Here is a 13718-nt window from a genome sequence, read left to right on the forward strand (position 1 = left end):
ATGACCTAGAAGGACTCAAGGGAGGAGAAGCGCCGGCAAGACAAGGAAGAACAAATGAACGCCTTCATGGAGATCCAAAGGAGGAGGCTTGAAATGGAGGCGGAGAAGCAAACAAGGATGCTTGAGATGGAGGCGGAGAAGCAAGTCAAGATGCTAGAGATCGAGGCCGCCAATGCCAAGACCAAGGTGAAAGAAGTGGCTCTCGCTAGCATGATGACGAGGGTGGAGATCATGAAGGTGGATCTCAACACCGTGTCGCCAAGGAAGAGGTTGTGGTTCGAGAAGATGCGGGCCGACATGCTCAAGCTCGACGACGGGTGACCTATGGCGGCGAGTGCCATCCTTTTCTGTATGTCGGCAAGTGTGCTGGCATGACCACGGCCACAATGACGTGGTCGAACTCCCACCCCTTTTTGTGTGCTGGCATGTGTGTCGGCCGCTGGCAAGTGCGCCAGCTAAACTGTGTGGTGTTCGAAGCTGGCATTGTATGCCGGCACTGGCATGGTGCCGACATGAACTTCGGGCGACGACATGGCCGCTGGCATGATCTATGGCTGCGGGCCTTTTTCAAAATTTGCGTGCGGGCACGAAATAGATCGCGGCCGTCGGACGCACTGCCGACCCAAATCTTAAAAAACGCGGACGCCGAGCGGGCGACCGACCCAAACGGACAAATAGGTGGACGAAAGTGCCGTCCGTTTGGGTCGGCGCGTTGGAGTTGCTCTTAGGCATGATAACAAGACTTGCAATTGCAAACCAAACGTTTCTGTAGTGATACACATTTTATGTCACAGGAGCTAACGTATTAACAAAGTAATTGTTGATCAGCGCTTAGCTGAACCAAACAAAAAGTTCTTTAAAAGGTATTTCTGCAGTATACCCGCCAGCACCAAGTATATACATCATCAGCCAGCCAGGCGTCAACTGGACCTAAAGCTTTTCCCGTTCACCCGTGCACGTGCGCAGCATGTACATAGCACGTTCGGGCTCTCGCCTAGATTCGGAAATGCACCAGAGATTCACTACTCACTGTCGCACGAGGTACGTAGTAAGTAAAGTACTACGTACGGTCGATATTGATCACTGCCCCGTACCGCCGCGCGTGCCCGGCTGCAGCGCCAGCTTGGCGGTGTCCTTCCACAGCCGCGCCTCCATCTCCGTCTCCATCACCTTCCGCTCCGCGCGCCGCAGCGACGCCTCCAGCTCCTCGATCCGCTCCCGGCTCCTCCGGTGCAGGAGCTCCTGCAGCCGCCTCTCCAGCTCCACCGCCGACACCCCCTCGTCGCCGCGCCCCTCCTCCTCCTCCTCCTCCCCCTGTCCGTCCTCTGAATCTCGCCACCGCCTTGCACTGTAGCCGCCTCTACCGGCTCCGGCTCCGAACCCCCCCTCCAGCTCGATGAACGACTGCCCGTCCGACGACGACTGCATTCAGACGAACACAAAGAAACACAACACGCAATTATTTGCCTTGAGTTAACTGCTACGCAACATCATGAGCAAAAGTGCAGAGCACAGTGTATTCGCGAGAGGAATCAATCATTCAAACCTCGGGTGTTCCTTGCTCGGTGCGGCAGTTGAGCTGAAACTGCTCCCCAGCCATGAAGCCCGATGGGTCCTCCACTTCAGACGACGTCTCGCTCGCGGTCTCCATGGCAGAAGAGGAGGCGGCAGCGCGGCCACACGGTTCTCGCTCGAGGTCGAACAGCGGGTTTCCTGTCAGCGCGTAGAACGGCCCGTCTCTCCGCTTCCGTCCAGCGCGCTTATCACGACGGAAATGGCGAGGACGCGCCGGTTCGGGAGAAGACGAAGAAGTGGCGCCGGCGTCTTGGCCGTCCGTGCGCGTACGGGACGAAGCGTGGCACTGGCACGGCGAAGCAGTCGTCGTGCCGACCTTCGTCGTCCTGACCACCAGCTGGTCCCTCATCTCCCGCAGGAGCGCCTCCATCTCCGCGCGCACCTCGGCCATCTTGTTTAGCTCTACGCATGTCTTGGCGAGGAGGAACAGCAGGCTCAGCCCCATGCCGGCAGTTTCCGTCGGCGACGCGCCGCTGCTCGGCGCTTTCCATCCTGCTGCTGCACGTACGCGCGCGACGATGCAATGGCACGCCAAAGTGATTCTCAGAGATTCAGCGAACAGAGGCTAGCTGTAACTAGACATGTAGACTGAGAGCACCAACGAGCGCACGCAGACGCACCTGAGGAGTCCGTGGACGCGGCCTCGCTCTTCTCGGCGGCGACCTGATCCTTCCGCCCGCCGCCGCCTTTCCTGCCGAGCCTGACGAACCGGAGCCGCGCGCAGGTGAACACCGGGATGCGCAGCCGCGGCGTGCCGGGGGAAGGCGGCGAGGGCGGCATGGCGTCCTCCCCCGCCACCTCGTCTCCGCCGTCGCTGTCGACGAGGCAGTCGGAGATTCTCTTCTTCTTCTTGGTCGTCCCCGCTGCTGCTCCGTCAATGCCGCCCCCTACTGCCGATGCCATCGCGCACGAGCTAGAGTCCGAAAGAGAGCGCGCGCGGGCAGAGAGAGAGAGAGAGAGAGAGAGAGAGAGAGAGAGAGCAAGAGAGATAGAGGGCAGAGGATGGGCAGGACGCGTCCGCCGGCGGGCGTGGCGTGTGGAGAAAAGCAGCGAAGCGTGGGCGGGCGGCAGAGCAGCGGGGAGTGGCGTTGGTACGGTGTGGACGCGGGACACGTCGTGGCGCGCCTGTTGCCGGACTGTGGCAACTGCCCGGCCCGGCCCGGGGAAAACAACATTCCCTATACAAAATCCGCGGGTGGTCGGCCTGCGTCGTCGTACGCGACGGAGGAGGTCGTTGGAAAGAACAGGATATAATGGCTCGAACCAACGATCGAATCTTCTCACAACTGGGGATGTGCAGGGTTTGCGTTGGCCGGACGCCCTCGTCGTCGCCGATCTTCCGTGCGCGGTCGTGCTCAGGCCTCCAGGGCGTCGCTCACATCACGGTGGCTTAGAGAGCATCAGACCATCGGTTCAACGGGGGCACCCACAGTGGCCTGATGGCGCGGCACAGCAATAGCATCTCCTGTTGTGACATCCTCCTGTGCCGTGCTCCCATGCCACTGCTGATATCCACTGTTAATGTAAGTGCAAGTGCAGAGACGTTGGCTGTCGCGTGGGATTATCAGTAAGCATATTACAGTATACTAGTACTACAAGATAATCTAGTCCTACTAGTCTTGAAAGATAGTAGTACTGCTAAATCCAACATGGGCACCTCTCAATCTCATGCGTCAGGTCGCATCAAGATCGGGCAGGACCCCCCGGCAACAGTTCCATTCCTCCAATCATTGATCGCCGATGCAGTATATTTTACTTCGAGGTACTTGACGCCCCGTCTGATTAGCAGCATGGCCGCCACCGGCGTAAGACGCCGTTCCGGGCCGGGCCCCCCGCCGAGCCCCGCCAGAGGCGACAGGACAAAGAAAACCGTCGCGGCGCCGTGGGGGCGACCCATTCCGCGGCTCTGCCGACTTGCCGCCATCCCTTCTCCATGCATGAGTTCACAGACCAGTCCGCAGGCGCGCGGCGGTACCATACCAGTATGGCAAGACGGCCCCCGACAAAGCAGACGAGGCCGTCGCCGACGGCGAGCCGCGCGGACACCGGCAGGACTCTGATCCATCACCCCCGGGTTTCCCTCCGATTTGACGAGCGCATGTGTGCGTCCCTCTCGTCATGGCTGTTGGCGGATCTCGACGGATCCGGCCCGGTGACTAGGAGATTGGACGCTGGCGAGTCTCCGAGCCACGGAGTGTTGATTGATCGATCGACGGGTCGGGAGGTCAGATCTACTAGTCTGTCGTGTTAGCGTGGTAGGGTGCAGCATGCGGCGTGATTAAAGCCGGCGATTTCGCGGGCAGGGCGTCGGAATCGATCGCTCGACGAAGCTTCAGGCTAGCTTCCTGCGTGTGCATGCAACTGGAGTAGGAGTACTAGGAAACGCAAGATGTAGGTGTCATGCAGAAGCGTGGAAGCTATCGCTGGAACCATATAAGTGGCACGCAAGACGCAACAAATAATACAGAGCGGTTCCACGGTTACGACTTTTGGTTACAACAACCAGAAAGAAGATTAAGAATTCGTATATTAGGATAATCAACTAAAAACGATAGGGATGGCTTAAGTTCACAAAATAACATCGAAGTGGTCGTGCCGGAGTGGTTATCGGGCATGACTAGAAATCATGTGGGCTTTGCCCGCGCAGGTTCGAATCCTGCCGACCACGCATTTTTTTCTCTCTCTCTGTATTCGGTTAGAAATGTTATTTTGCAGAGTAAACCATCTTCTTATTATTTTTACAGAGTTTTTTTAATTTCCTAAAACACGGGGTTATTTTGTTCCGATTTTTCTCAATCAAGATAATTTTAAATCACTCCCTCCGTTCACTTTTATAAATCGTCTCAGATAAATGAAATTGAGTTGTTTTGCACATTGTCTGAAACGTCTACGAAGCCTTATAAAAATAAAGAGAGAGAGTATTATTTAACATCTTATATGGCATAACACAATAAGGTAGGAATATCTCAAAATCAATGTTCCATTTGGGGATAATGTTCATGCAACTTGTCAAAGTTGTCACAAAAATTGTACGTAATCCACACCCAAAAAAAGAACAATGCTAGAAATCATTTTTTTCTCTCTCTCTGTATTCGGTTAGAAATGTTATTTTGCAGAGTAAACCATCTTCTTATTATTTTTACAGAGTTTTTTTAATTTCCTAAAACACGGGGTTATTTTGTTCCGATTTTTCTCAATCAAGATAATTTTAAATCACTCCCTCCGTTCACTTTTATAAATCGTCTCAGATAAATGAAATTGAGTTGTTTTGCACATTGTCTGAAACGTCTACGAAGCCTTATAAAAATAAAGAGAGAGAGTATTATTTAACATCTTATATGGCATAACACAATAAGGTAGGAATATCTCAAAATCAATGTTCCATTTGGGGATAATGTTCATGCAACTTGTCAAAGTTGTCACAAAAATTGTACGTAATCCACACCCAAAAAAAGAACAATGCTAGAAATCATGTGTGCTTTGCCCGCGCAGGTTCGAATCCTGCCGACCACGCATTTTTCTCTCTCTCTCTGTATTCGGTTAGAAATGTTATTTTGCAGAGTAAACCATCTTCTTGTTATTTTTACAGAGTTTTTTTAATTTCCTAAAACACGGGGTTATTTTGTTCCGATTTTTCTCAATCAAGATAATTTTAAATCACTCCCTCCGTTCACTTTTATAAGTCGTCTCAGATAAATGAAATTGAGTTGTTTTGCACATTGTCTGAAACGTCTACGAAGCCTTATAAAAATAAACGGAGAGAGTATTATTTAACATCTTATATGGCATAACACAATAAGGTAGGAATATCTCAAAATCAATGTTCCATTTGGGGATAATGTTCATGCAACTTGTCAAAGTTGTCACAAAAATTGTACGTAATCCACACCCAAAAAAAGAACAATGCTAGAAATCATGTGTGCTTTGCCCGCGCAGGTTCGAATCCTGCCGACCACGCATTTTTTTTCTCTCTCTCTGTATTCGGTTAGAAATGTTATTTTGCAGAGTAAACCATCTTCTTGCTATTTTTACAGAGTTTTTTTAATTTCCTAAAACACGGGGTTATTTTGTTCCGATTTTTCTCAATCAAGATAATTTTAAATCACTCCCTCCGTTCACTTTTATAAGTCGTCTCAGATAAATGAAATTGAGTTGTTTTGCACATTGTCTGAAACGTCTACGAAGCCTTATAAAAATAAACGGAGAGAGTATTATTTAACATCTTATATGGCATAACACAATAAGGTAGGAATATCTCAAAATCAATGTTCCATTTGGGGATAATGTTCATGCAACTTGTCAAAGTTGTCACAAAAATTGTACGTAATCCACACCCAAAAAAAGAACAATGCTAGAAGAAATGCAGAGTATACCATCTTCTCTTTTTGGGCCGCCCGCAAAAAGAAAAAATCTTCTCTTTTTGGGCCAAAAACTATGTAGACTTCCCATCGCGGCGTCTTCCATGAGTGCGCAACTTTCTTTTTGTACCTCTTTATTTTTCCAGAGCTTTTTATGTCCTGAAAAACATGATTTGTTTTCTCCTAACTTCACGTCTTTATCAGTAGAATAATTTAAAAATTGTATTTAACATCTTATGGCATAAGACAGCAAGGTAGGAATGTCACTTGTCACAAAAATAATGTTCCAATTGAAAGAAAAAAATGTTTATGCAACTTGTCAAAGTTGTTGCACTAGGTCACAAGAAATATACTAATCCACCCCACGAAAAAGAACGGTGCTACGCGTCTAAAGTTTGACGTATGATAGTTGTCCCATGTTGCAAATAAAAAATTATACGTAATCCACACCCAGAAAAGAACAGTGCTAGAAGCAATGCAGAGTATACCATCTTCTCTTTTTGGGCCATCCGCAAAAGGAAAAATCTTCTCTTTTTGGGCCAAAAACTATGTAGACTTCCCATCGCGGGGTCTTCCATGAGCGTGGGACTTTTTTTTGTACCTCTTTATTTTTTTCAGAGTTTTTTATTTCCTAAAAAACAAGACATGTTTTCTCCCAACTTCACGTCTTTATCAACAAAATTGTATTCAACATCTTATGGCATAAGACAGTAAGGTAGGAATGTCACAAAATTAATGTCCCATTTGAAAAAAAATGTTCATGCAACATGTCAAAGTTGTTGCACTATGTCACAAAAATTATACAAATCCACCCCACGAAAAAAGAACGGCGATGCGCATCTAAATGTTGAAGTATGATAGTTGCCTCATGCTGCAGATCAATCCAACATTTTTTCTTGGCCCTGACAATTTGACGCTGCAAAAAAAAGTGACGGAGAGAGTTTATACATAAACTGCCTTTTGCACATCAAATTTGCACACACAAAAACACGCCACCCGTGCGTTGGCAACCAAGGCAACGCGGGGAGGGGGGACCCTTGTGTCGTCACTTTTCTCTCTCCCTGCCCATACTTGTCTCGTCGCCGTCAGAGGACGCCCACCGACAAAGCTTGGGTCGACCCCAAGCAAGTGTTGGGGATCGTAGCAGAAATTTAAAATTTTCTATGCATCACCAAGATCAATCTATGGAGTCATCTAGCAACGAGAGGGAGAGGAGTGCATCTACATACCCTTGTAGATCGCGAGCGGAAGCGTTCAAGAGAACGGGGATGATGGAGTCGTACTCGTCGTGATCCAAATCACTGAAGATCCTAGCGTCGAACGGACGGCACCTCCTCGTTCAACACACGTAGGAGCGAGGACGTCTCCCGCGCCTTGATCCAGCAAGGAGGAGGGAGAGGTTGAGGAAGACGGCTCCAACAGCAGCACGACGGCGTGGTGGTGGTGAAGCAGCAGTACTCCGGCAGGGCTTCGCCAAGCTCTTACAGAGGAGGAGAGGTGTTGGGGAGGGGAGGGGCTGCGCCTTGGATGGTGTGTGTGCAGCCCTCCCCTTACCCCTCTATATATAGGGGAAGGAGGAAGGGAGCCGGCCCCCTCTAGATGAGATCTAGAGGGGGGCAGCGGCCAAGGGGAGGGGGCTTGCCCCCCAAGCAAGTGTTGGGGAACGTAGCAATAATTCAAAATTTTCCTACGTGTCACCAAGATCAATCTATGGAGTCATCTAGCAACGAGGGAGGAGTGGATCTACATACCCTTGTAGATCGCGCGCGGAAGCGTTCAAGAGAACGGGGTTGATGGAGTCGTACTCGTCGTGATCCAAATCACCGATAATCCTAGCGCCGAACGGACGGCACCTCCGCGTTCAACACACGTACGGAGCAACGACGTCTCCTCCTTCTTGATCCAGCAAGGGGGGAGGAGAGGTTGATGAAGATCCAGCAGCACGACGGCGTGGTGGTGGAAGTAGCGGGATTCCAACAGGGCTTCGCCAAGCGCTGCGGGAGGAGGGAGATGTGTCATGGGAGGGAGAGGGAGGCGCCAGGGCTTAGGTGTGGCTGCCCTCCCTTCCCCCCACTATATATAGGGCCAAGGGAGAGGGGGGGGGGCGCAGCCTTGGCCCTTCCTCCAAGGAAGGGTGCGGCCAGGGAGGAGTCCATCCTCCCCAAGGCACCTAGGAGGTGCCTTCCCCCTTTAGGACTCTTCCTTTCCCTTATCTCTTGGTGCATGGGCCTCTTGGGGCTGGTGTCCTTGGCCCATATAGGCCAAGGCGCACACCCCTACAGCCCATGTGGCCCCCGGGGCAGGTGGACCCCCTTGGTGGACCCCCGGACCCCTTTCGGCACTCCCGGTACAATACCGATAATGCGCGAAACTTTTCCGGCGACCAAAACAAGACTTCCCATATATAAATCTTTACCTCCGGACCATTCCGGAACTCCTCGTGACGTCCAGGATCTCATCTGGGACTCCGAACAACTTTCGGGTTACCGCATACTAATATCTCTATAACCCTAGCGTCATCGAACCTTAAGTGTGTAGACCCTATGGGTTCGGGAACCATGCAGACATGACCGAGACGTTCTTCGGTCAATAACCAACAGCGGGATCTGGATACCCATGTTGGCTCCCACATGCTCCACGATGATCTCATCGGATGAACCACGATGTCAAGGACTTAATCAATCCCGTATACAATTCCCTTTGTCTATCGGTACAATACTTGCCCGAGATTCGATCGTCGGTATCCCGATACCTTGTTCAATCTCGTTACCGGCAAGTCTCTTTACTCGTTCCGTAACACATCATCCCATGATCAACTCCTTGATCACATTGTGCACATTATGATGATGTCCTACCGAGTGGGCCCAGAGATACCTCTCCGTCACACGGAGTGACAAATCCCAGTCTCGATTCGTGCCAACCCAACAGACACTTTCGGAGATACCCGTAGTGCACCTTTATAGTCACCCAGTTACGTTGTGACGTTTGGCACACCCAAAGTATTCCTACGGTATCCGGGAGTTGCACAATCTCATGGTCTAAGGAAATGATACTTGACATTAGAAAAGCTTTAGCATACGAACTACACGATCTTTGTGCTAGGCTTAGGATTGGGTCTTGTCCATCACATCATTCTTCTAATGATGTGATCCCGTTATCAATGACATCCAATGTCCATGGTCAGGAAACCGTAACCATCTATTGATCAACGAGCTAGTCAACTAGAGGCTTACTAGGGACATGGTGTTGTCTATGTATCCACACATGTATCTGAGTTTCCTATCAACACAATTCTAGCATGGATAATAAACGATTATCATGAACAAGGAAATATAATAATAACCAATTTATTATTGCCTCTAGGGCATATTTCCAACAGTCTCCCACTTGCACTAGAGTCAATAATCCAGCTCACATCGCTATGTGACTAACACTCAAGGTCACATCCCCATGTGACTAACACCCAGAGAGTTTACTAGAGTCAATAATCTAGTTCACATTACCATGTGATTAACACTCGATGAGTTCTGGGTTTGATCATGTTATGCTTGTGAGAGATGTTATAGTCAACGGGTCTGAATCTTTCAGATCCGTATGTACTTCGCAAATTTCTTATGTCATCTTGTAGATGCAACTACTACGCTACATTTGGAGCTATTCCAAATAACTGTTCTACTATACGAATCCAGTTTACTACTCAGAATAATCTGGATTAGTGTCAAAGTTTGCATCGGCGTAACCCTTTACGACGAACTCTTTTACCACCTCCATAATCGAGAAAATTCCTTAGTCCACTAGTTACTAAGGATAACTTTGACCGCTGTCCTGTGATCCATTCTTAGATCACTCTTGTACCCCTTGACTGACTCATGGCAAGGCACATTTTAGGTGCGGTACACAGCATAGCATACTGTAGAGCCTATGTCTTAAGCATAGTGGACGACCTATGTCCTTTCTCTCTATTCTGCCGTGGTCAAGCTTTAAGTCTTAACTTCATACCTTACAACTCAGGCAAGAACTCCTTCTTTGACTGATCCATCTTGAACACCTTCAAGTCATGTCAAGGTATGTGCTCATTTGAAAGTACCATTAAGCGTTTTGATCTATCCTTATAGATCTTGATGCTCAATGTTCAAGTAGCTTAATCTAGGCTTTCATTGAAAAACACTTTCCAAATAACCCTATATGCTTTCCAGAAATTCTACGTCATTTCTGATCAAAAATATGTCAACAACATATATTCATCAGAAATTCTATAGTGCTCCCACTCACTTCTTTGGAAATACAAGTTTCTCATAAACTTTGTATACACCCAAAATCTTTGATCATCTCATCAAAGCATACATTCCAACTCCGATATGCTTACTCCAGTCCTTAGAAGGATTGCTGGAGCTTTGCATACTTATTAGCATCTTTCAGGATTGACAAAACTTTCCAGTTGTATCACATACAACCTTTCCTCAAGAAAATCGTCGAGGAAACAATGTTTTTGACATCCTATCTGCAAGATTTCATAAATAATGCAGTAATCGCTAATATAATTCCAACAGACTCTTAGCATTGCTACGAGTGAGAAAGTCTCACCGTAGTCAACTCCTTGAACTTTTCGGGAAACTTCTTAACGACAAGTCGAGCTTTCTTAATGGTGACATTTACCATCATTGTCCGTCTTCCTTTTAAAATCCATCTGCACTCAACAACCTTACGACCATCGAGCTGTTCTGCCAAAGTCTACACTTTGTTTTCATACATGGATCCTCTCCCGGATTTTATGGCCTCGAGCCATTTATCGGAATCCGGGCCCACCATCGCTTCTCCATAGCTCGTAGGTTCATTGTTGTCTAGCAACATGACTTCCAAGACAGGATTACGTACCACTCTGAAGTAGTACGCATCCTTGTCATCCCACGAGGTTTGGTAGTGACTTGATCTGAAGTTTCATGATCACTATCATAAGCTTCCACTTCAATTGGTGTAGGTGCCACAGGAACAACTTCCTGTGCCCTGCCACACACTAGTTGAAGAGACGGTTCAATAACTTCATCAAGTCTCCACCATCCTCCCACTCAATTCTTTCGAGAGAAACTTTTCCTCGAGAAAGGACCCGATTCCTGAAACAATCCCTTATTGCTTTCGGATCTGAGACAGGAGGTATACCAAACTGTTTTGGGTGTCCTATGAAGATGCATTTATCCGCTTTGGGTTCGAGCTTATCATCCTGAAACTTTTTCACATAAGCGTTGCAGCCCCAAACTTTTAAGAAATGACAGCTTAGGTTTCCCTAAACCATAGTTCATACGGTGTCATCTCATCGGAATTACGTGGTGCCCCTTTTAAAGTGAATGTGGTTGTCTCTAATGCCTAACCCATAAACTATCGTGGTAATTCGATAAGAGACATCATGGTATGCATCATATCCAATAGGGTGCAGTTATGATGTTCGGACACACCATCACACTATGGTGTTCCAGGCTGTATTAGTTGTGAAACAATTTCCACAATGTCTTAATTCTGTGCCAAACTCGTAATTCAGATATTCATCTCTATGATCATATCATAGATCTTTTATCCTCTTGTCACGACGATCTTTCAACTTCACCCTGAAATTACTTGAACCTTTCAATAATTCAGACTCGTGATTCATCAAGTAAATATACTCAACATCTACTCAAATCATCTGTGAAGTAAGAACATAACGATATCCACTACATGCCTCAGCACTCATTGGACTGCACACATCAAAATGTATTACTTCAAACTGGTTGCTTTCTAGTTCTATTTTACTGAAACCGAGGCTTTCAGTCATCTTGCCCATGTGGTATGATTTGCATGTCTCAAGTGATTCAAAATCAAGTGAATCCAAACGATCCATCTGTATAGAGTTTCTTCATGCATATCTACTAACAAACATGGTTCGCATGTCTCAATCCTTTCAAAAATGAGTGAGTCCAAAGATCCATCAACATGGAGCTTCTTCATGCGTTTTATACCGATATGACCTACGTGGCAGTGCCACAAGTAGGTGGTACTATCATTACTATCTTATATCTTTTTGCATGAACATGTGTATCACTACGATCGAGATTCAATAAACCATTCATTTTAGGTGCAAGACCATTGAAGGTATTATTCAAATAAACAGAGTAACCATTATTCTAATTAAATGAATAACCGTATTGCGATAGACATAATCCAATCATGTCTATGCTCAACGCAAACACCAACCTCGATGGAAGAGGGAGCGTGCGATGCTTGATCACATCAAGCTTGGAAAAAACTTCCAACACATATTGCCAGCTCACCTTTAGCTAGTCTCCGTTTACTCCGCAGTCTTTTATTTCGAGTTTACTAACACTTAGCAACCGAACCGGTATCTAATACCATGGTGCTACTAGGAGTACTAGTAAAGTACACATTAACACAATGTATATCCAATATACTTCTATCGACCTTGCCAGCCTTCTCATCTACCAAGTATCTAGGGTAATTCTGCTCCAGTGGCTGTTCCTCTTTATTACAGAAGCACTTAGTCTCGGGTTTGGGTTCAACCTTGGGTTTCTTCACTAGAGCAGCAGCTGATTTGCCGTTTCATGAAGTATCCCTTCTTGCCCTTGCCCTTCTTGAAACTAGTGGTTTCACCAACCATCAACAATTGATGCTCCTTCTTGATTTCTACTTTTGTGGTGTCAAACATCGCGAATATCTCAAGGATCATCATGTATGTCCCTGATATATTATAGTTCATCACGAAGCTCTAGCAGCTTGGTGGTAATGACCTCGGAGAAACATCACTATCTCATCTGGAAGATCAACTCCCACTCGATTCAAATGATTGTTGTACTCGGACAATCTGAGCACAAGCTCAACAATTGAGCTTTTCTCCCTTAGTTTGCAGGCTAAGAAAATCGTCGGAGGTCTTATACCTCTTGACGTGGGCACGAGCCTGAAATCCCAATTTCAGCCCTCGAAACATCTCATATGTTTTGCGACGTTTCAAAACGTCTTCGGTGCCTCAACTCTAAACCGTTTAACTGAACTATCACGTAGTTATCAAATGTGTATGCCAGATGTTCGCAACATCCACAGACGACGTTCGAGGTTCAGCACACTGAGCGGTGCATTAAGGACATAGGCCTTCTATGAAGCAATGAGGACAATCCTCAGTTTACGGACTTAGTCCGCATAATTGCTACTATCATCTTTCAACTAAATTTTCTCTAGGAACATATCTAAACAGTAGAACTGAAGCGCGAGCTACGACATAATTTGCGAATACCTTTTGACTATGTTCAGGATAATTAAGTTCATCTTATGAACTCCCACTCAGATAGACATCCCTCTAGTCATCTAAGTGATTACATGATCCGAGTCAACTAGGCCGTGTCCGATCATCACGTGAGACGGACTAGTCAACATCGGTGAACATCTTCATGTTGATCGTATCTTCTATACGACTCATGCTCGACCTTTCGGTCTCTTGTGTTCCGAGGCCATGTCTGTACATGCTAGGCTCGTCAAGTTAACCTAAGTGTTTCGCATGTGTTCCGAGGCCATGTCTGTACATGCTAGGCTCGTCAACACCCGTTGTATTCGAACGTAAGAATCTATCACACCCGATCATCACGTGGTGCTTCGAAACGACGAACTTTCGCAACGGTGCATAGTTAGGGGGAACACTTTCTTGAAATTATTATGAGGGAGCATCGTATTTCCTACCGTCGTTCTAAGTAAACAAGATGCAAAAACATGATAAACATCACATGCAATCAAATAGTGACATGATAT

The 13718-nt window shown here is 47.2% G+C and overlaps 1 protein-coding gene and 1 non-coding gene across 2 annotated transcripts; one reads left to right on the forward strand and one right to left on the reverse strand.

The window, feature by feature from the left end:
* Positions 1-781: 781 nt before the first annotated feature.
* LOC119318895 lies at positions 782-2733 on the reverse strand. Its single transcript, XM_037593456.1, has 3 exons — positions 2196-2733; positions 1547-2073; positions 782-1422 (listed from the first exon to the last, which is right to left on the reverse strand). The coding sequence occupies exons 1-3, from the start codon at positions 2476-2478 to the stop codon at positions 1081-1083; spliced, it is 1152 nt and encodes a 383-aa protein (XP_037449353.1). The 5' UTR covers positions 2479-2733; the 3' UTR covers positions 782-1080.
* A 1428-nt stretch (positions 2734-4161) lies between these two features.
* TRNAS-AGA lies at positions 4162-4243 on the forward strand. Its single transcript has one exon. It is a non-coding gene; the product is annotated as a tRNA-Ser (tRNA).
* Positions 4244-13718: the final 9475 nt, after the last annotated feature.

This window comes from Triticum dicoccoides, chromosome 6A (assembly GCF_002162155.2).
Source record: "Triticum dicoccoides isolate Atlit2015 ecotype Zavitan chromosome 6A, WEW_v2.0, whole genome shotgun sequence".
In the NCBI taxonomy this organism is placed as follows: domain Eukaryota; kingdom Viridiplantae; phylum Streptophyta; class Magnoliopsida; order Poales; family Poaceae; genus Triticum; species Triticum dicoccoides.

What these genes read in the sequence shown, in the direction of transcription:
- LOC119318895 (XM_037593456.1), bottom strand. Translation starts at nt 2,478, where the DNA reads ATGGCATCGGCAGTAGGGGGCGGCATTGACGGAGCAGCAGCGGGGACG. An exon ending in CGCGTCCACGGACTCCTCAG is followed by an intron (nt 2,074 to 2,195) that starts GTGCGTCTGCGT and finishes GCGTACGTGCAG; the next exon opens with CAGCAGGATGGAAAGCGCCG. An exon ending in CCGAGCAAGGAACACCCGAG is followed by an intron (nt 1,423 to 1,546) that starts GTTTGAATGATT and finishes GTCTGAATGCAG; the next exon opens with TCGTCGTCGGACGGGCAGTC.